The sequence below is a fragment of the Loxodonta africana genome, chromosome 27 (genome assembly GCF_030014295.1).
Source record: "Loxodonta africana isolate mLoxAfr1 chromosome 27, mLoxAfr1.hap2, whole genome shotgun sequence".
Lineage (NCBI taxonomy): Eukaryota > Metazoa > Chordata > Mammalia > Proboscidea > Elephantidae > Loxodonta > Loxodonta africana.
Window position 1 is genome coordinate 36173916 of NC_087368.1, and position 23005 is coordinate 36196920.

Consider the following 23005-nt stretch of genomic DNA (forward strand, 5'->3'; position numbering starts at 1 on the left):
TTAAAAAGACTAGCTTTGAAAGATGAAACTTTCTCAAATGAGTGAAAAGAAGAGAAATTATCAGGACAAATTGTGTTGTTAGGTGTCATGAGTTGGTTCCAACTCGTAATGACCCTGTGCACAACAGAACGAAACACTACCCAGTCCTGCAACATTCTCACAATTGTTATGCTTGAGCCCATTGTTGCAGACACTGTGTCAATCCATCTCATTGAAGGTCTTCCTCTTTTCCGCTGACCCTCTACTTTACCAAGCATGATGTCCTTCTCCAGGGACTGGTCCCTCCTGATAACATGTCCATAGTCAGTGAGACAAAGTCTCACCATCTTTCCTTCTAAGGAGCATTCTCCCTAGACAGATTGTTCGTTCTTTTGGCGGCCCATGGTGTGTTAAATATCCTTTGCCAGCACCATAATTCAAAGGCATCAATTAGGAAGAATATATATGTATATATTTCTTACACTGTATCTAACCTTTGACCTTTCCGTGGGATGGTCTCATCCCACCTCATCCTTTTGGGAAGGGTGTAGGAAGTGACTCTACCGTATCAGTGGTCTTCTTGAATTAATCAAAATGCGTTAGTCCGGGCTCCATGCATTAAGTTGCAGATTGTGAATGTTTGGAAACGAGTATTTTTTTCCTCCCTGAGTTGCCTTCTGTTTAGACAGAGTTTAGTATAGCCAGCAGCTAAACCAAGGAAAACACTACCATTTTTAGTATGGTGGAGCCATATATGACTTAATGCTTTAAAGTCTGTGACGGAGGCCAGTTGATTCACACCTACCCACGGCAGAAAGAGTTTTTCCACCTGTTCTCAGCTCTTCCATGTGATTTCTAGGTTCCCTTACTCAAATACCTCTTTTGCTTTCTCGACTCATTTCCCCCAAATTTGAGTTAGATTAATTACAGCATCTGTGAGCTGCTGTCCCACACAGCCTGATTCTCCCCGCCTCTCTGAGGTGGATAAAAGCTTCGTTCTGCAGTGGAGAGGAAGCTAGCATGTCGCAGTCCCTTCTGTGCTGGGCCGCATCCTTGGGGCATTTGGAGGCCAAATGGACATGCCCAGGAGTGGCCGGCTGTGGGGCCCCACGACCTTTGTGTTTGTGCAGGAAAAGTTTTTCCAGGGGATGCAGGAGATTGGAGGCCCCACCCTGGGCCCCTCCACCCTGCACTTCCTGGACTTTTCAATGGAGGGATGGTGTGTGAGCTGGGCTTTTCATGGTTGCTGTGTGGGGGGCACCCTCGTCCCTACGCCCGCTTCCCTTTATAAAGCTTTGTGGTGGAGGCTTTTCCACCGTCTCAGCTCCAGGCAAGTGAAGGCCAGTTTATAAGGATCTATCATTTGTTTTCTTTTTGAAGAAAGAATCGGGTTAAAACAGCAGTGGTGTCTTAGCTCACCAAAGCAGCAGCCAAAAGAGGGAACCATGCTGTGGCCTGGTGTCTGGTCACTGCCTCTTGGGAAAACCCCCATAGTTGGGCCTGGGCCCCGAAGATCGCAGCAGCACCCTGAAGTGGCAGTCACCAGTTGTGTGGCCTTGTCACCTTACAAAGTACGTTCTCAGACCCTTTCTCACTGAACCAGGATTGTTAAATACCCGCTAGGTCTGCACAGTGACTTTAGTTTGACTGTCAAGGGGCAGGCTGGGCTGGGCACAGAGCTCGGCTTTGGATACCTTGGCTCACAAGATGATGTTGCATCTGAAGGTGTGGGTGACCAGGTACCACTCTGACACGTTCCCAGGAAGGAGGCTCACATCAGCTTTTCAGAGGGGGTCAGGCTTCAGAAGAAGAGCATTTTGCATGAGAAGGGCTGAAATGAACAGGAGGTCAGTGACTTCACTGCCGCATTCTTGCAGGCCTGGGTCTCCTGGGGTGGGTGTTCCTATTTGTGGCTCCTCACAGGTATGTAAGGACAGGCAGCGAAGGGTTGTGCTAGGGGACGGGCAGGGACTGAAGAAATGGATCTGAAATTTCTACTGAGCTCCTGATGCCCAAGTGAGGATGGAATTGTCCAAGGTAGAATCAGTCAGTATCTGGTTTGGAAAACCCAGGAAAAGGAGGGTTTTTCCCCATCTTGTGGGTTTTGCCCCTTTCTGATGATACCTGCTGTTAGCTTTGGACCTCTGTGGTTAGTGGTGCCACTAGGCCTAGAACCCAGGATTCTTGGTACCCAGACCACAACTCCTTATCAAGCAGGGTTTCAGAGATCCTGACAGGTGCGCAGATGCAGGAGGTAGGAGTGGAAGGTCAGGGCAGGTACAGGTCCAAAGGGAGAGGCTGGGAAGCTCAGGAACCCCACTTCTCCAGGAAGCCTCCTGCCCAAAGGCACTCAGCTCTCTCCCTCCGTGGGTCAGCGAGCCTAGCTCTGCCAAGTGCCCAGAGGTGCTCTACTCTGCCAGCAAGCCTCCTGCTGGAAGACGCTCAGCTTTCTCGCTCCATGGGTTGGGAAGCCCACCATGCTGTCTCTTGCTGGTCTCCTGGTTCTGCTGTTCCTGCTGCTACTGTTTCTCGCCGTCTCTGACGTTACAGTTCTCTCTCTCTGTCTCCTGGGTCTGGGAGATTCTCAGTGCAGGGATCTCAGGTCCAAAGGATCCACTCTGCTCCTAGCTCTTCTTTCTTGGTGGTGGTTGAGGTCCCCCTCCTCCACTGGGATGGCTCATTTTAAGCCTAGCAAGATGGCAAAACTGACCAATCCCCTCATTAGGGTTCTATACACCTTATTTGCGTGGTCCCACTCCCACAAGGGTGCCATGCCCCTCATTTACATTATTGGCAAGCTATCCAATCCCCTTGGTGGGCTACAAGCACCTCATTTGCATAGTCCCACCCAGTCATGTGGTGGGAGTTACAAAGACTGTGGCTAGAAGGGCCATATTAAGTAATTCACTGCACTGCACTGGGGTTTCAGAAGCACCAAAGCTGGTGGGATGGTGCTTCCTTCCATGTATGTCCCTGGTCCTCAGACCACTGAGGGGGCAGCCCCAGCCTGTGGACACGGGGACTGGCCTCTCAACGGTGCCTCTGAGCTGGCAGAGGAAGGGGGGCAGGTAGGGGTTTCACCTTAGAGGACTAGTCTGGGGGCAGGAGTAGGCTCCTTCCAGCTCACAATATGGCTGTGGCCGCTCAGAGTCTCCGGGCCCTGCTCCTAGCACAGAGCATGCGAGCACAGTTTGGGGATGAAGTAGAGAAAGGCACTGAAGTTCCCATAGCTATGATTCTTGGAGTCCCTGCCACAAGGAGACCTTGAGACTGTTTGCTTTTAAAAGCCTACTCACGTCATAAATTTATGAGGCAGAACTGGTGTGTTCTGCATTGTAGTTTTGTACAGTTCTTGGGGGCTGAATTTCCTTCTTACACCCATTTTTTCAAGAGTTACAATTGGGTGATTAACAGATAGAGGGGTGGATATGCTTTTTGCCAGAACCTTCCAGATTTAATATAACTGTTTGCCTAGGTTGGGACGTTTTGATTCTTCTTGTCATTGTGCTATTTTATGCAAGATTTATTCATTACTTCGCACAAGCCTCTGGTATTAGGCTTTGCACAGAACCAGGGGCGGATGACCCGATAAGCAAGGTAATCACGGGCTTACATGTGCTTACTTCCTGAACTGTAGTGAACAATTTTCTAATCTGTAGTTGAATTGTTCAGTACAGATCAGGAAGTAAGCACAAGTAAGCCCATGCTTACCTTGCTTACTGGGCCATCTGTCCCTGTCAGGGTTTGTAAATTTGAAAACAGGCTTTGATTCTGTAGGCAGGTGCTGTGGGGTTGGGAGAGAGACAGATGCCAGCCATACCTGGAAGCAGAATCTTGGATGTGGTGAAAAAATGTGAAATTGTTCACTCCAGATGATCTGGTAAGCAAAGTGAGCGCTGTGCATACCTTGCCTATTGGAGAATCTGCCCCCACACAGATCAAGCAAGTTTTGTTTGTCACTGGTTGCTTTCTGGCAGGCCTGTGACTTCTCCTTAGAACGACAAGACAAGGCAGAAGGAACTGATTCAGTTCTCACAGGCGAGGGGAATCAGTCAATTGACATTGCGTTGTAATTTATCAGCTGGTCAATGGCCACTTACTGGAAAATGTTACCAGGCTCTGTGGTGAGTGTTGTTAGAAACCCAATTACTCCGCGTATTTCCCCAGAGCCCTTTCCCCCCTTGGCCTCAAGTAGACAATCTGAGCTGCAGGAAGTGGTCTCTGTGTTGCAATCACAGCTTCCTTGCTCCTTGGATTTACTTTGTGTTTCAAAAATAATCACACTGCTTTCAATGATGGCAGAGGCTTAGCAGGAGCCCAGGGGTGGCATGGGGGTCACTGGGTTATTTTTTTGGGTGGCCTCAGCCTGCTGGTGCCCTGAGGCTGGTGTCAAGCCTTCATTGTGCATGCAATTAGAGTCACCTGACCTGAAGGGCTCTCTGGCTCCATGTCTTTACCCATGAAAACACTTCAAACAGCTGGTCACCTTGATGGGCCAGAGAGATGATGAGGGAACATGAGTGTCTTGAGTCAGAGCTTGGGTAGAACCCTGACTTTGCCATTTATTAGCTGCCTTGGGCAACTTGGAGCCCTGGTGGTGCAGTGGTTAAGAGCTCAGCTGCTGACTGAAAGATCAGCAATTTGAATCCACCAACTGCTTCCTGGAAACCCTATGGAGCAGTTGTACTCTGCCCTGTAGGGTCGCTAAGAGTTGGAATTGACTCGATGGCAATGGGTTTGGTTCAGTTTTGGTTTGGGGCCACTTGCTTAACCTCCCTGAGCCTGTCTGCTAGCAAAGAGGTTACTTGTTCCCAAGGATGAAGGATTGATGATGTGATGTGGATGGAAGCAGCTAACACAGTGCCTGGAACATGGTAAACAATTATCAAAAATTTCCCCCTCTCTATATGGCCAACTTAAAAATTATACAGCAGCAACAGATGAATTTGTCAGGGAGGAATGCTGGGAAGTGAGGGAGCAGTGAAGGAAAAGAGCTTAATTTTTAGTTTTTTTTTGGCTCAGAGATATTACCTTGCTTTGCTTCCACACGAGGAAGACAGAGGGGAAGATCTCAGACATAATGTGACCGTTGGCTGCAGCAAGTCCAGAGGGTTCCCCCTCCCTGGGTCTCACCGGCTGTGATGGCGTGGTTTGGTGGGATGGGAGGAAGCATGTAGCCTCCAGCTACATCGAGTGTCTTTTTAGGAGGGTTAGTCGTCTCCGGTGTGAGAAAGATGTGAAAGTCTGCTTCTGTAAAGATTTACAGCCTTGGAAACCCTGTGGAGCAGCTCTACTCTGTCCTATAGGGTTGCTATGAGTCAAAATCAACTTGACGGTAGTAGGTTTTGGGCTTTCAGCCTTTTTCCTGGGGATTCCGTGCTGGGATGCCTCATCATTCCATTTTCAGCTCCTTGGCCCTGTTAGGGATCCTCATCCTTTTTGAAGTAGATGAAGTAATTGTCACCCGCCTCCTGCTTAATTACCAGGGCGGCTACTCCCCTTTCCCCAGCATGAGCCAAGGAAGTTTACTGGGGCACTTGGCAGCCTCTCTTCCCGATGGCACCAGAGCCTGGATTTTTGAGGTCTGGTGGATTCCTGAGACTTGCCTTCTGAGCCTGGGCCTCCCTGGGCTCAGCCCACAGTAGCACATAGGAGAAGCGGCAGGCTCACCGCAGGCTCCCGTCGGCCGCTCCACACGAGACTAACATGCTGTGGTTTGCTTCTCTCCCTTTCATTGCCCATCTAGAGTATAAGAAGAAGTACGGGGAGGAACATGGCTCCTGTCAGGCTGGGATCGCAGGCTTCTTCACCGAGGTGGGTATTGGCTCTTCGGGCATTTTTGTTATTTTGTGGGTGTTCATCATTTTGTGATTAGGGTAATCCCTTGAGATGGGACTTTGGTGCCTCAGATACGTGAGCAGTGAGTGAGTAGATTCTGGTCCTCATATCCAGGGAAGGTTCTTTAAATCTGGTGCCGCTCCAGCTGGCCAGAGACCATGGTGTGGGAGGGTAGGAGGGAAGGCTAATTTGGAGGCTACTCCCCTCATTAATGATTTCAGTGGGAATCAGCTTGACTCTGAGACGCCTGGAAAGAATTGATTAAAAGGAGTGCAAGCGAAACAACATCAAGTGGTGCCTTGTTGTTGGCAGCTATTAAGATACAGAAAGCGTATAAGTGCCCCCTCCGATCATTCCTCTCTCCGTGGTGGGACTTTACATAAAACCAAGATTTGCTTGTCCAGATTCCAGAGGACAATAGGCGGAATGCTTCCATGCCCAGTGCAGAAGTAACATGACCCTTGGCTGCTAGTCTGTTTTTAGGCAGCGTTGTGTGACTCTCAGTTCTGTTAGTTTATCCTTTATACCAGCCCCCGTTTCTCAAACATCTTTGTGACCCTGTCTGCCATGTGCGAAGTTCCCTGCCAGTCCGTGTGATTGGCACATAATCCATTTAGCTGCTCACATCAAGAAAGTTTAATAACTTACTCTACTTTTTTTCACTTCTGATTCATCTGCCTGCCTATTGTTTTAACCTCCCAAACACATCCCAAATATGACAGCTTTTTAGTGCCACCATCACCATCTCCGTCTCTGCCTCCACCTCCACCACCTCCATTACCACCGCTATCGCCACCGCATTCATTACCACCACCATTACCTCCGTTACCACCATCACCTCCATTACGAACACTACCACCTCCATCATCACCATCACCTCCGTTACCGCCATCACCTCCATTACCGCCCCCACCTCCATTACTGCCATCACCTCCATTACCGCCCCCACCTCCATTACTGCCCCCACCTCCATTACTGCCATCACCTCCATTACGGCCCCCACCTCCGTTACCGCCATCACCTCCATCATCACCATCACCTCCATTACTGCCCCCACCTCCGTTACTGCCCCCACCTCCGTTACTGCCCCCACCTCCGTTACTGCCCCCACCTCCATTACTGCCATCACCTCCATTACGGCCCCCACCTCCGTTACCGCCATCACCTCCATCATCACCATCACCTCCATTACTGCCCCCACCTCCGTTACTGCCCCCACCTCCGTTACTGCCCCCACCTCCGTTACTGCCCCCACCTCCGTTACTGCCCCCACCTCCATTACTGCCATCACCTCCATTACGGCCCCCACCTCCGTTACCGCCATCACCTCCATCATCACCATCACCTCCATTACTGCCCCCACCTCCGTTACTGCCCCCACCTCCGTTACTGCCCCCACCTCCGTTACTGCCCCCACCTCCATTACTGCCATCACCTCCATTACGGCCCCCACCTCCGTTACCGCCATCACCTCCATCATCACCATCACCTCCATTACTGCCCCCACCTCCGTTACTGCCCCCACCTCCGTTACTGCCCCCACCTCCGTTACTGCCATCACCTCCGTTACTGCCATCACCTCCGTTACTGCCCCCACCTCCGTTACTGCCCCCCACCTCCGTTACTGCCATCACCTCCGTTACTGCCCCCACCTCCGTTACTGCCCCCACCTCCGTTACTGCCATCACCTCCGTTACTGCCCCACCTCCGTTACTGCCCCACCTCCGTTACTGCCCCCACCTCCGTTACTGCCCCCACCTCCGTTACTGCCCTCACCTCCGTTACTGCCCTCACCTCCGTCACCAACACCACCTCCATTATTATCGCCCCCACCTCCACTCTCCTATAAAAACCACCTTCATTACTGGAGATACACTGGGTCTGAACTGGTCTCCTGGTGTCCACTCTTGACCCGTATTGTGTGTTTTGCATACCAGGATATCAATTAAACCACAACACTCTCACTCTGTGGCTTCCCATCGCATGGCAGGTTAAGATCCAAACTGTGTCTGCGCCGATGGGACTGCCTCTGATGACCTCCCCCTCGTTCGTTTGCTCCATGATAGCAGAGAGCTGCAGAAGGGGACATGACAGTGAGGGTGCAGAAAAGATGGGTAGCAGTGGTTTCCAAAGCTTTCTGAGCAGCATTCCTTCTGAGTTAGGGTCAAAGCTGCCCATCTTGATTTAAAATTGAAGTCCCTGGGTGACAGAAACGGTTACTAAGTACTCAATTATTAACCAAAAAGTTGGTAGTTTGAACCTACCCAGAGGTGCCTTGGAAGAAAGGCCTGGCGATCTGCTTTTGAAAGGCCACAGACTTGAAAACCTTATGACACACATGGGGCCATCGTGAGTTGGAGTCAACTCAGTGGCAACTGGTTTATTTAAAATTGAAAAGAGAAAAACAGGGACTCAGAGAGGATAAAGAGTTGGAAATGCAGTCTCTAGTCCAGAAAGTTAAATAAAGAAAATTTAGAAATTTTATTACCCTTTACCCTCAAACCAATAAATATGAGGTACTTCTTCCCCATTCCCAGCCCTCTCTCGTCTTCAGTAATTCTTATTATGAGCAGTCACTTGAGAGTCTTTTTTTATTTTTAGATTATATTTTATTATGTTTTCAGCGAAGGTTTACATAGCAGTTTAGATTCCCATTCAACACAGGTTGTTCAGCGACATCAGTTATGTTCTTTGCAACGTGTGTACGTTTTTCATCGTTTCTTTTCTGGTTGTTCTGTGCAGAGATCTTTTTATGACAGTCCACTGTAGGCGGGGTCAATGTCAGGCCCTGAGAATGGTGCCCCCAATCATCTTAACTGTTCAGGCCAAAAAAAAAAGAACACGATCCATCTCTTTACGTCAGCCCCACCACATCCCATCCATCAGCAAGTCACTCTCCCTCTGATTTCAAAACGTATCACAAAGGCGTCCATTTCTCTCCACCTCTGCTGCACCCCACGAGTCTAAGCCGCAGGTGTCTTGCTTCCGGCCCAGTGCAGAAGCCTTCTGTCTTCCTGCTGGAACCCTCACCTCCGAACAGTCTGCTCCCTACCAGCAGCAGAACGGTGTTTCAGAAATGTGAAAAATACCATGTCCATTGTTTGCCCAGAACCTTCTAGTGCCTTCCCGTCACACTTGAGTCTGATTCCTTCCCATGGTTCCTGCCTTATTCCTACTTTCTCAGTCTCATCCACTACCTGGCAGCCCCCCGACTCACTGCCCCCCAGCTACAGTGACTTTATGCTGCAGCTTGCAACATGCCTGACTCTTATACACAGACCAGTGTTGTACTGAAGACCATGGGTGTGGCTGTCTGTGCACAAGTGTACATGTTTCTTTGGGGGAGACAAATATAGCAGAGGAATTGCTGGGTCAAAGGTTTTCAAAATTTGATTTTTGATACATGCTGGCACTGGCACCGTAAAAAAGCTTACCAGCTGACATTCCCCCAATTGTGTGTCTCTCCCACCCCCACGTTCTCTCACCAGCACTTTACGTCTCCACCATTTTATTTTTGGTAGATATTTTAATGTATTTTTTTCCTGATTATTAGTGCAGTTTAGCAGCCTTTTCAAATGTTGGCCATTTGCGTTTATTTTTCTGAAAATTGCCTGTTTCTTAGCACATTATGTTAGTTTTCAGGTTTATTTTACTGATTTTTAGAAACTCAGATATTTTTGACACTGATCTCGTCTGTTATATATGTTGTAATTTTTTTCATCAGTCTTTTAAGTTTGATTATGGTGCCTTTTTCATATTGGCATTAAATATTCATATTTGGTCAAATCTACCAGTATTTTTCTTTCTGGATCCTATACTGTTCTCATCCTCATGCTAAGAATATGAAAATATCCACGTATATTTTCTTCTAGTACTTTTATGTATTTTTGAAAAAGTTTATGTATTTAATTCATTTGGCGTTTATTTTTGCATGGACTGTATAGTAGAAACTAACTACATTGTTTAACGAAATGTACAGTTGGTTGATGATACCAGTTTGTTAATCAATGGAAATAGGATTTGAAATATCATCCTGCCGTATGCCAAGTTCACTCTCTTCTTCCATCTCAATAAGCACTTAGATTGCGTCACTCCTGTGGCTGGCGTTCTTCCAGCAAGGTCTAGTGGAGTTTGACTTGATCCAGTCGGCAGTAGGGAGCCACTGTAAATTCATAAGCAGGGAACCGACATGGCGGATGGCAGTGTTGTAAGAAAGGGTATGTGCAATGGGTGTGTCTGGTGGTTTCGAAGTAGGAGGGACTGGTAGGAACTCAGGTAGGAGGCTGTGATGTGGTACAGCTGCGAACCACCAGGGCTGGCTAGGGTGATGGCAGTAGGGATAAAAATGCCTAGGGTAGTCAGAGAATCTAAGGAAGTTTCAATGGGCTGGGTGACCAGAGGACTGTTGGGTAGAGGAAGGAGGTTTTGAGCCAGACTTCTCTAGAATGGTGGTGCCCTTGGTGGAAAGGGGGCTTCAGGAGAAGGAGTCCACTGGGAGAGTGTCTTAGTCATCGAGTGCTGCTATAACAGAAATACCAGTGGATGGCTTTAACAAAGAGAAATTTATTCTCTCGCAGTCTGGTAGGTTACAGGTCCAAATTCAGGGTGTCAGCTCCAGGGGACGGCTTTCTCTCTCTGTTGGTTGGCTCTGGAGGAAGATTGCTTGTCATCAGTCTTCCCCTGGTCGAGGAGCTTCTCAGGCACAGAGACCCCAGGCCCAAAGGGCAAGCTCTGCTTCTGGTACTGCTTGCTTTCTTGGTGGTATGAAGTCCCCATGTCTCTGCTTGCTTCTCTCTTTTATATCTCAAAAGAGATTGGTTTAAGACACTACCTAGTCTAGTAGATCTCATCAATATATCTGCCACTAATCTATTTTATTACATCATAGTGATAGGGTTCACAACATATAGGGAAATCGTATCAGATGATAAAATGGTAGACAGTCATACAAGGGAAACATGACCTAACCAAGTTGACAGATATTTTTTGAGGGCACAATTCAGTGCGTGACAGAGAGGTACATTGCTGAGTCTGATTTTAGACCCGTGGTGCGGGAGGTGATCTGACACTCACGTAGACGTTGATAGGAGATACTTGGGTGTAGGGACCGGAACTCAGGTTGAGTAAGGGACTTAGATTTGGCCATTGCCAGTAACTCGGAGGAGGCTGAGTGTGCTTAGCACAGGATGGGGGGGGGATGCCTCGGATTAGGCGGTGGAAGGAGAAAGGAGATTCATTGCAGAAATGAGGACTAATGAGGGTGTTGATGGACTGAGGATGGTGGTATGAGGAGGGAGGTGGTCATTACTGCTCCATCAGCAGGTGAGTGCCGTGTGGGAGGAGGGGTGGGTAGAAGGAGCAGGAAGGAAGGGGTGTGAAGGGAAAACCCAGAGGGCTGGGCAAGTTCGGGTGACCAGAGGAGCAAGAGGACCTGTACGAACAGCCTGGGGGAGGAGCCTGAGCTCCTCCAACCCCACAAAAGGCAAGGAGAACCAAGATCAATAGCACAAGGCCGACGCCCATAAGGGGGAGGCCAGACAAGCCTCTCTCTCTGCCATCTTTACCAATCCTGACACCAGCCTTTCCTCCCACAGCACTCTCTGCTGTGTTTGATAATTCATTGCAATGGCCACGCAGAACTCACAGACCATACTCACTATTATGGGGTTTATTAGGGAAGTAACAGGTACAATTCAGGCTCAGGACCACTCAGGGTACAGCTCTTCCATCAGGACAGCCTCTCCCCGGCCCTCAGTCTCTGCCCAAAGGCACTCAGCTTTCTCTCTCCGTGGGCCGGGAAGCCTGCCTTGCCATCTCCTGCTGCTTGTCTCTCCTTCCTTGGTGGTGGTGGGCTCCTCCTCCTGCCCTGGAATTGGCTCTCTTTTAAGGCAAAACTGACCAATCCCCTTGGTGGGCCAGAGTTAGCTTATCACACAATCACCTGGGTGGGAGTTACAAGCTCATGGCTAGAGAGGCCTCTCACAGACGTAATTAATCCACCATGGGACCTGTTTAAACTCCAGGCTGTGGGACCCTGAGCCCGAGGAGCCATAGTACTCAGCGTGCTGGCCAGGCTCAGAGCAAACTGAAGCGGGGACGTTGTGTGCAGGGTGGCAGGAGCCGGGTGGTGGCAGGAAGTGGGACAGTGGCCCCTCTGACTGCCACTAAGTTCTCTTACCTCTGGCCGGTCTGGTCTTTGGCCTCTGCTTCGGTTCCCAGGCTCCTGACCTCCTTAAACAGTTCTCTGAACTCATTTGTGTCCCTCATTTCTGGAACTCCAGCTGTTTGGGGCTTAGCAGGAAATGTGGTTGAAGGGCCCAGGGAGGCCCTACTCCCCTTTGCTGCCCTCCTGCTGACCCTGTCACTTGGGCCTTGCCTTGGCTGTGAGTGGGTCGGCTCCCCTCACAAGGCAGGCGGCTGCTTCCCGAGCTGGACGTGCTTCTGTGGCCTTCCGGACATGGCCATGTTGCCCTGAAATATTCTGGCCCATGGTGCCTGCTTGACCTGAAGGTCAGTGACCTGGGGTTATCAAAGCCCTTCGGGTTATGGATACCACATGAGTTTTAGCTTGTCACTGAGGATAAGGGAGAATTTCCTGGGAACATTATGTTTTTTGTTGACTAGGATAACAGAGGCGGTAGAGACTTCACAGCAGCAGCAGAAGACTTTGTTCCTGGTCTCATTAGTTTAGGAACCTTGTCCGTGTGCCTGCTGGGTAGACCAGACCAACCTGTGAGGTGCGAGCACCACTGTGGACATGTAGAGAAGACATTTGGGTGGAAGCGTGACCAGCACAGGCTTCTGTTGCAGATCCCAAGGACTTGCTGGTCCTGCTACTCCTGCCAACTTGCAGTGTGCAGAGAAAGTCCCGTGGGTTCCCCCAGGCACTCCCTGATACCCCAGAACCCTGGGAGATTCCACTAATACACGCGTCTCTGGCAAAGGCCTGCACTGTTGGCTAATGGGATCCCACAAACATGACTGAGGCAGCGGGGGCCCTTGACTAGTGGAGAGCTTGCGTTTATGTGCGTGACGTTTGTGTTGGCTGTCCTGGGTGGTGGGAGCTATGCTTTGATAACATTTTCCTGGCACTTGTGAACAGCGCCAAAGGGCACAAGCCTTGTCCGTAGTCAACAGAAAAAGCCAAGCACAAGGGGTTTTTAGAAGACGCCATTTCCCTGACCCCTGTCCACAGCCCTGAGGGCAGCAGACCTGGACTCAGTTTATTTAACTGAAGGGGGAAGAGCGTTAACTCTGAGAGGAGATTTAAAAAAAAAGAGCTACTGGTTTTGAAGGTTTTTGAGGAGAGAGATTTCTTTGTCTGGTCCTCAGTAATGTTTGAGAGAAGAGAAGCAGGGATATGCTAGACACACATTTGTAATTTTTATGCTGGATTAAGCTAGATCAGGAAGCAGCGGTGGGTCAGTGGTAGAATTTTGCCTTCCATGCAGGACGCCCGGGTTTACTTCCTGGCCAACGCACGTCACGCACAGCTACCACCCGTCTGTCAGTGGAGGCTTTCGTGTTGCTACGATGCCGAACAGGTTTCAGTGGAGTTTCCAGAGTAAAACAGACTAGGAATAAAGGCCCGGCGATCTTCTGAAAATCAGCCAGTGAAAACCCTGTGGATCACAGCGGTCCAGTTTACATTATGGGAATGGTGCCAGACCGGGCGGCATTTCACTCTTTTGGGGCCACTGTGAGTCAGGGCTGACTGGATGGCGACTAACAACAGCTGTAAGAAGCTAGATCAGAAAGCAGTGTTTCTGCTGCCCAGTGTCCCGAAGAGCCTGTACGGGCCTGTGTGGCTGCTCACAGCTTTGGCTTATAAAATGCCGCAGGTGTAGAAAACTCTATACTGTGTATAAAACTGGTAGTGAGGACATTGCTCGTGGTGTTCCATGCCCTTTGTGTCTGAACACTGATTACAAAGTGTTTTCCCAGCTCAAGGCCAGGAAGACGTCTCTCCTGTGATGGCCAGCTCGTCTATCTACCTCATAGCTTTCTAGAGCTAGAACAGTCCCTTACATAGAACAGATGAGTGTAAGAGGAATGAATGGATGGATGGATGAATGAATGAGTGAATGAATGCCCCTCCATGTTTTCCCTGAGATAAGTGCTGGGTGCAGGAAATGATAGATTTTTATAAAACAAGACACCTTTTAGAATCCCTGGTGTCTTAGGTCATCCAGTGCTGCTATAACAGAAAAACCACAAGTGGATGGCTTTAACAAAGAGAAGTTTATCCTCTCACAGTCCAGTAGGCTAGAAGTCTGAATTCAGGGCGCCGGCTCCAGGGAAAGGCTTTCTCTCTCTGTTGGCTCTGAAGGAAGGTTCTTGTCATCCATCTTCCCTTGGTCTGGGAGCATCTCAGCGCAGGAACCTCGGGTCCAAAGGACACGCTTTGCTCCCAGCGCTGCTTTCTTGGTGTCACTCTGCTCACTTCTCTCTTTTATATCTCAAAAGAGATTGGCTTAAGACACTACCTAATCTTAGAGACCTCATCAATATAACTGCCGCTAATCCATCTTATTACATCATAGTGACAGGATTTACAACACATAGGGAAGTCACATCAGAAGATAAAGTGGTAGACACACAATCATACAAGGGAACCATGACCTGGCCAAGCTGACAGATATTCATGGGGACACAATTCAATCCATGACACCTGGCTTATCTCAGAACCTTCAAATGCAGCGTTCATCAACAGTCACCCCCGGGCCACCCCTTCCTGAATATCAAAAGCAAATGGTTGAGGCAGGAATCCGGAGGCATTTCCTCTGTCTACGCTTGTGCCTACTCTTTGTTTAAGGTTCCTCCCCAGACTGAGCACAGAGGAGGTGGTGTTCAGAGCGTTGTCCCACCACGGCTGTCAGTCTTTCCCTCCTTCCCGCGTGCTCTCTGCCCCGCTCCCTAATTTTCTCTTGTTTTTGGCTTTGTTAGGTGCCTGCACCTTGGGAATTCAGCCTTGAGTTTATGAATTGCCGTCAGACCCTCAGAATTTTTGTGACAGGCTCTAGCCTCCAGAGGCTTGTCAGACACCACAGCTTATGACAGTGCGTGAAGCCGGCTCTGCCTGGAGAGATCCGATTCTGAAATAGAGCAGCGTGTGGGGGACGCTTGGGCCGCGGGACGGCCTGCTGTGCTCAGTGATGTTGCCAGCCAGCCTGTGTGACCTGCCCCCGTGGGCTTTACGCACAGCTGAAGGCACTTTTGTTAGAAATTGTGTTCATTTTAGCCCTTTTGGAGAGAAATTTTCCTAAAATGTCCTATCCCTGACTGTGTTGTACAAGGGGACTTTGCTGACCTTTGTGTCTGGCTTTAGCTCTCATACATAGCAATATCAATAGTATTGTTATCAAATATTGCTGAGTGAAAAAGTAATGGTTTTATTTTAAAAACTATTTTTATTATCTTATTGCAGTTTACTTTAGAAAATACACACAACCAAAGATAAGACATTCCTATAATTCTGTCACCTAGTGGAAAAAAAATAACATTTTGGGGCCTGTCCCCCAGTGTCTGTCTGCCTGTATACATGTTTGTTAGTTTGTTTTCTCTTACAAAATGTGAGGGAGAGCCTATTGATCGGCACACCCTTTTTACTCAAACCACGTTGTGACTGTGGCTCAGTGCCGTTAAATCATCTCCTACAGTATTTTTAATGTCTCATGGAATTCTGCTGAATGGATGTACCATAATTTACAATTCCCGTTGTTAGACGTTTAAAGAGTTTCCAACTTCTGTTACCACAGTGGTTTTCCATCTTCTTAGGCGTAAAACCGTGCAGGTGTCCATGCAGATGAGCTCGGGCAGTGGGATCGTGTTGAGCTCTTAGCGTGGTCATCAGGATCGGTCTCTGGGTGGTTGTATAGCAGCAGCCGGCTCTCCGCCCTGTGGAGGGGTGCAGGACCGTTGCCTCTAAGCTGGATGCTGAAGACCACCATGTCCTTTGTGTTCTTGTGTTTGCTTTTACAAGGAGTGCTGTGCTGCCTGTGGTCCTCTTACCTCCCGGTCTGTGTCCTGCCCTCAGTTGGCCTCTCTGGTCTTTTGTTTCTGTTGTTCCAAGTTTGCAGTGGACCATGGTGGTCAGTAAACCAAGCTTAGAACCATTCCCTAGAAGAGAGTCTCGAGTGAGGACTGGGGGGCATTTCTTTGGTTTATTAGTGTAAGCTTTTTTTTTTTTCTTCTTAATTGTGATTTTGTATACCTAAACCAAAAAACCAAACCTGTTGCCACCGAGTCGGTTCTGACTCATAGAAACCCTATGGGACAGAGTAGAACTACCCAATAGGGTTTCCAAGGAGCACCTGGTAGATTCGAACAGCCAACCTTATTGTTAGCAGCCATAGCTCTTAACCACTACGCCACCAGGGTTTCCTATATATACATAAAATTTGCCATTTTAGCCATTAAAAAAAGTTTAATACTGTGTTTGGTGAAGGTTTACACAGTAGTTCAGGTTCCCATTCAACAATTTCTACACAAATTGTTCAGTGACATTGCTAACATTCTTTACAATACATGAACATTCTCATTATTCTGTTCTGGTTGTTCTGTTTCCATTAATCTAGCTCCCCTGGCCCCTTACGTTCTCACCTTCGTTTTAGTGTAGCTGTTGACTGTTTGGTCTCCTATTTTATAGGAGCCCGGTACTTAGGGATAAGGTTATTTTTTTTGAGCCAATATGTTATTTAGCTACAAGGTGACCTCAGGGGTTCGTTTTGGTTCAAAGTTTGAGGAGTATATCAGGGCAGTAGTCTCAGGGAGTCTTCCAGTCTCAACTAGTCCAGTATGTCTGTTTATTTTAAACGGATTTGAAGTTCTGTTCCACATTTTCTCCCATTCTATCAGGGTCCGACTATTGTGGCCCTGGTCAGACCAGCTGGTAGTAGCAGCTTTTTAACCATTTTTAAGTGTAAAATACAGCGCGTTGATTACATCTGTAATGTTGTGTGACTGTCACCACTCTCTATTTCCAAAACTTTTCGTCAGGAACTGGGTACCCATTAAACAGTCCCTCCCCATTCCCCCACCCCCCAGCCCCTGGTAACTTCTACGCTATCTTCTGTCTCTGTGGAGTTGCCTGTTCTAGGTATTTCACGTAAGTGGGATTATACAATATCTGCCTTTTGTGTCTGGCTTGTTTGCCTGAGCATAATGTTTTCAGGGTTCATTCCTGTTGTGGTATGTATCAGAACTTCATTCCTTTTTACGGCTCATCAGTATTCCATGGTGAGTGCGAGGGTTTTGCAAAGCAGGTTTTGGACACTTTCTCCTCACTGCTGTGTTTCAGGAAGATAGAACTACCAAATAGGGGGACTGGAGTCCAGGCTAGGTGAGGGGTGACTGTCCGTTCCTGAGCACAGCTCCCAGGAACTCTGTGCTTGGGGGTAATGGCAGACGTTTTCCATGTCCTCGTTTGATACATGGAGCCTCGTCTGGATAGGACAGGGACCTGGTGTGTGACTCACTCTGTCACCTTGCTCAGTGTCTTCATGTCTTTAGTCCTGAGATTCCTGTCTGTACAGTAGATTCCATCCTGTGGAATCTGGTCATGTATTTTTTTTTTTTTTTTGCTGAGCTGAAAAAAGTCCTTGGTAAAGTATTTTTAATTTAATCCTGAGTTTTGGCGTGCTGTCAGTGTGGTTCTTGAGCATACCCCTTGCCTCTCTTCAGCTTTCTTCCCTGTGACTTGGATTTCTTCTTGGCAGGAGCTGGTAGTCATGGGCGCCCCAGGGTCATTTTATTGGGCCGGGACGGTCAAAGTGCTGAACCTTACGGACAACACCTATTTCAAACTGAACGATGAAGCGATCGTGAACAGGCGGTACACATACCTGGGTAAGTACCTGGGGGAGACGACAGATAAGGAGGAGGAACGGAAGAGGTTACTACCAGGCTCATGAATTGTTGTTTTACTGGTATTGGCTTTTTCATCTATTGTTCTAATTAGTTACGCTTTTATCCGTGGCATCTTCCAGCCTCACACACAAAAGGTAGAGAGAGAAAAAACGAAGAGGATTGACTCAGAACTGTGTGATTAAAAAGCCAACTGTTGACCCTCCAGGGAAGCAAACATTTTATTTTTTTATTTTTAGCAATTACTCAGGTTCAGGTGGTCAGATGCAAAATGAGTTCAATTGAGTCCTGATTTCCCGTGGGTATCCTTTCCCTTTGGATGGAATTTCTGCTTCCTGGTTGCAAAACTGGCTGTAAATAGAAATAACAGGAACCAGAGACTGTCATGACAGAGGACAACCTAAGCTGAAGTTTAATTAAAAACTAAGAGAAGCTTCTCTCATCTTCTCAACTCTTTTAATCTTCTAGAAAGAAGATAGACGTAATTTAGCAGCTGCCAGGCGAGGATGAGGCCAGGACACGGCCGTTTCTGTTTAAGAATGGAAATAGGCTGTCTTTTCGTGGGTAGATGACAATTACAAGACCCTTTTCTTTAACCCATGCGCTAAATGCTGTAACTCAGGACTGAAAATGAAGCTAAACTTAGCAAGGCCTAATAATGAGAAAGGGACAGCGATGGTTCAGCGGCAAAATTCTCACCTTCCATGCAGGAGACCCGGGTTCGATTCCTGGCGAAGCACCTCAGGTACAGACACCACCCGTCTGTCAGTGGAGGCGTGTGTGATGCTTCCAGTCTAAGAAAGGCCTGGCAATCGACTTCCAAAATCAGCAAAAGAAAATCCTATAGATCATGGTGGTCCTATCTGCATCCCATCATTGCGATGACACGGGACCAGGCAGTGATTTAGGCCATTGTGTATGGGGTTGCCATGAGTTGGGGGATGACTTGGCAATGGTTAACAACAACAACCACAACAACAATGATGAGAAAAGAATACACCTTCACACGGCTTATACATGTTTTAAATTATAATAGTTATATTCTATCACTAAGAATGTAATTCCCTTAAATAATACTAGAGAAATATTTACTTCCCTGGCAGGGGAAGCCGCTGACCTTTTGCACAGAGAGTCACTGGGAATTTCCGACTCACTTTTTTCCCTCTAACTACATGGTTTTCGCTGAGTAGCACAGACCCAGTGATATTTTTACTCCGAGGCTTTGGGGTGTCTGCTCCTCTGCTTTCTCAGCTCCTTATGTTTTTATTCACTGAGTACTTGATCTGTGTCGAACCCCGGGTGGCACAGTGGTTAAGAGCTATGGCTGTTAACCAAAGGTCGGTAGTTTGACTCCACCAGCTGCTCCTTGGAAACCCTATGGGGCAGCTCTACTTTGTCCTGTAGGATCTCTGTGAGTCGGAATCGACTGGATGTCAACGGGTTTAATCTTTGCCAGGGTCTATATCTTATTTCTTTTAGTTCTTGAAACAATGAGGTAGCTATCATCATCATCCCTATTTTATAGGTAAAGAGACTGAGATTCAAAGAAGTTATATGATTTGTCAAGGTCACCTGGCTTGCAGAGTTGGGCTTTAAAGCCATGGTTTTGGAGCTGAGTCTAAATGCTGAGCAGCCTCCCCTGTGTGTGTTGCTGAGACGCTCCAGTCACTGGTGGTGACCCCTCGGTAGGCTGAGAGCATCTTGAAGGTGGAGAGTGTGTCTCACATTCCAGGACTTGTAGAGTGCCTGGCACATAGTAGGGATTCAGCACATTATTACTGAATTTGAGAATGAAGGAAAGGCAGAAGAGAACCTAGCGTGGACAGTGGTTTTAGGATAGGTCCTTTGGACCTTGGGGCCTGTGGTTTCTCCCTGTATACAAAATGGAGGCCCTTATCTGCTACAAGGGTTAGCGAGGACCATTTGAGGCTTTGATATCACTCGTAATACTTATAGGTAATATGAGTCCCAGTCTGAAAGAAATCAGCCACGTGATGAATGAGAATTGACTGCAATGTGATGTCACCACAAAACCCAGACTGCTTATAGTCACAGCCATTAGGGTGATGGCAAGGTTTGGGGAATATATGACAGCCTGTACAGGGTTTTTAGGGGTCCCTGGGTGGTGCAAATAGTTATCATGTTTGCTGCTAACTGAAAGGCTGGCGTTTTGAGACCGCCTAGCAGCTCCTTAAAAGGCAGGCCTGGCGATCTACTTCTGGAAAAAAAAAAAAAAAATCAGCCACTGAAAACCCCACGGAGCACAATTCTCTGACCCATGCGGCGTCGTCATGAGTTGGAGTCAAATCGGCAGCAGCTGTGTTTTTTGACAGGGTTTCTGCTGACCAGAAGAGAGTTTTCAGCCTGCAGCAAGGCTCTCATAAAGCAGGAGACTTTCCGACTAACTGCATACAACTTTTCCCTTTGTTTCTAGATTCTCCTTGCAGCTAGATTCTTTGACCAACCATCTGTCCATCCATCCGTCCATCCATCCTCCCGTCCTCTCATCCGTCCACCTGCCCTCCCTCTGTCCGTCTGTCCTCCCTCTGTCCATCCTCCGTCCATCTGCCCTGCCTCCATCTGTCTATCCTCCCTCTGTCCATCATCTGTCCGTCCCTCCATCCCTCTATCCATCCATCCACCCACCCATCCACGCACCTGTCCGTCCATCCATCCATCCATCCATCCATCCATCCATCCATCCATCCACCCATCCATTCATCATCCGTCTGTCCATCCCTCCATCTGTCCATCCCTCCATCCGTCCATCCCTCCATCCGTCCATTCCTCCACCCACCCACCCACCCATCCATCCCTCCATCCATCCATCCCTCCATCCATCCACCCACCCACCCACCCATCCATCCATCCGTCCATCCATCCCTCCGTCTGTCCATCCCTCCATCCATCCAGCCATCCACCCACCTACCCATCCACCCATCCACCCACCCACTGTCAGCTTCTTTCTTCTCGTAGGAGAGAATGTGGCAGAATGGTTAACAGCAGGGGCTTTGGAGACACACAGATTGATTTCAATCTTGCTGTGTGATCTTGGGCATGTTATTTAACCACCTTTTGTCCCAGTTCCCACGTGGAAGTAATAATGAGAAATGGAAATAAAAAGGAAGTAATAGTAATAATACCTTCCTCATGGAGTTGTGAGCTTAAAAGAGAAAATGGCATCCGAAGACATGCAAGAATGTCCATAGCGGCTTTATTCACAATAACCCCAAACCAGAAACAACCCAAATGCCCAACAACAGAAGAATAAAGAAAGATATTATGCTAATTCGTGCAATGGAATGCTATTCAGCAATAAAAAGAAATGAGCTACTACTCAACAACATGGGTGAACATCACAGATGTTATATTGAGTGAAGTTCTAGAACAGACGAACCTAATATATAATGATAGAAATCAGAATAGTGGCTACCTGTGGTGGGTATTGACTGGGAAAGGCCATGAGGGGAACTCCTGGAGCTGTGGTTACATGTTTATATTTACATTCTTTATCTGGGCGGTGGTTGCAGGGTATGTCCATGTGTACACGTTCATCAAGCTCTATGCTTCACATATGTGTACTTTATGAAAGTGATATCTTAAAAAAGATAACAAATACAGAGTGTTTTTCACCATACCTGTTCTGAAGAGGACACTCAGAAAGCACTCTTTCTGCGCTGACGTCCTTGTGAACATGACTTTTTGTGAGATGGGGCATTTTGGTGTGTGAAGACTGACAGCCACCATTTGTTCCCTGATATTTTATGTTCTAGGAATAACTGGAACATAGTTGCCCCACTGGGGGACATGCTTGAGTAATGTTTTCCTCTGATGGATCTTTTTCTTCCCCACCTTCTCTCTCAACTCTGTCCATGGCTTCCACCCATCCTGCTCAGGCTATGCAGTGACTGCCGGCCACTTCTCTCACCCGTCCACCACCGATGTGGTAGGGGGTGCTCCACAGGATGAAGGCATCGGAAAGGTGAGGAGAAAGGTCTGTGGAATAGCACGGGTCAGGTGGAAGGGTGGAATGCGCTGCCCCTATTGTAGAAGTTTGCCAACTTGCTTTGAGCTGAACGTTCTCCCCGGTGACTGGCAGGTAAGTGCTGATGTAACGAGGAACTCCCTGACCGTCTCCTTGCAACCACTTTTAAGTGTTTGCTTTGGCAGCTTAATCAGAGTGTGAATACTACTCTCAGGCTTCGTCATTCTTTGTTCATTCTCATCTGGGGTTTTCTCTAACTGACTCTGTGTCTGTGTGTGTGTGTGTGTGTGTGTGTGTGTGTGTGATTTATAAGACATGGCATGCACCAAAGGAATGACATCCAGGGCTTCCAACTTCAAATCCCCCTTCCCCTAGTCTCTTCCCAAGTTTGACTTTGACTTAATGGAGCTAGGTTTAATCCCAGGTCTTTGAGGCTTTATATTATGCCCAGATTCTCATATTTATTTCCCTAGTGTTTTAGAAGAAGCATTGGGTTCCCAAGGCTGGTTTAGCCCAAAGGCTGGGCTATGTGAAATACGTGGGTCTAGCTTTCCCCAGTGTAGTGGTTAAGAGCTACAGCTGCTAAGCAAAAGGTTGGCAGTTCGAATCCACCAGATGCTCCTTGGAAACCCTATGGGGCAGTTCTACTCTGTCCTGTAGAGTCACTATGAGTCAGAATTGACTTGATGGCAACGGGTTTGTTTTTTAGGGGGGTAAGGAAGGGGCTTTCTCTAACGTATACTCCCCAGAGTGCAGAAAAGAACCCATGGATCTAGGCCTATCCGAGTCCCTTCTGGAATTGTGACCTCTAAGGAGCTGTGGTGGCACAGTGGTTAAGAGCTTGGCTGCTAATCAAAAGGTTAGCCATTCCAATCCACTGGCTTCTCCTTTGGAACCCCATGGGACAGTTCTACTCTGTCCTATACGGTTATTATGAGTTGGAAACGAATTTGGGTTTTTGGTTTGGTAAGGAGCCTGAAGTGTGAACAGGTATGCTTGTTGGTTCTTTAGTTTAAGGGTACAGGCAGCTCAGATTGGGCAGTTCCAATGAGTATGGAATTTGCATTCTTAACAAACTCTCCAGCTTGTCTGATGGGAAAGCCTGAACAGAGGACTGATCTTTGGATCTGAGCTCAGGAGTGGTCATGACAGAGTCTGGCCCTGTCTCCTGGGGCTCAGAGAAGTAGACTCTGGATTCTGGAGAGGCCCAGATGATCTGAGACCACTGTTAATTGTAGCCTTCAGCCAGGATGTCAATATGATGAGGGAGCTAAGGAACCATCCAGTTGACTAGGCTCGACTGTGATGCATTCATGAAACTCAGTTCCCTGGTCCCTC

At 48.1% G+C, this 23005-nt stretch overlaps 1 protein-coding gene across 3 annotated transcripts in view; it reads left to right on the forward strand.

The window, feature by feature from the left end:
* Nucleotides 1–23005, forward strand: part of ITGA9 (integrin subunit alpha 9) — a 395095-nt gene that overhangs the window by 39677 nt on the left and 332413 nt on the right. For all 3 annotated transcript variants that reach the window (XR_010319610.1, XM_064277483.1, XM_064277482.1), the window contains exons 5-7: nt 5726–5793; nt 17535–17664; nt 21579–21664. Coding sequence is in view for 2 of the 3 variants with exons in the window: in XM_064277483.1 (XP_064133553.1) it covers nt 5726–5793; nt 17535–17664; nt 21579–21664 (284 nt within the window). In the remaining variant the exon portion in view is untranslated. The remainder of the gene's footprint in view (nt 1–5725; nt 5794–17534; nt 17665–21578; nt 21665–23005) is intronic.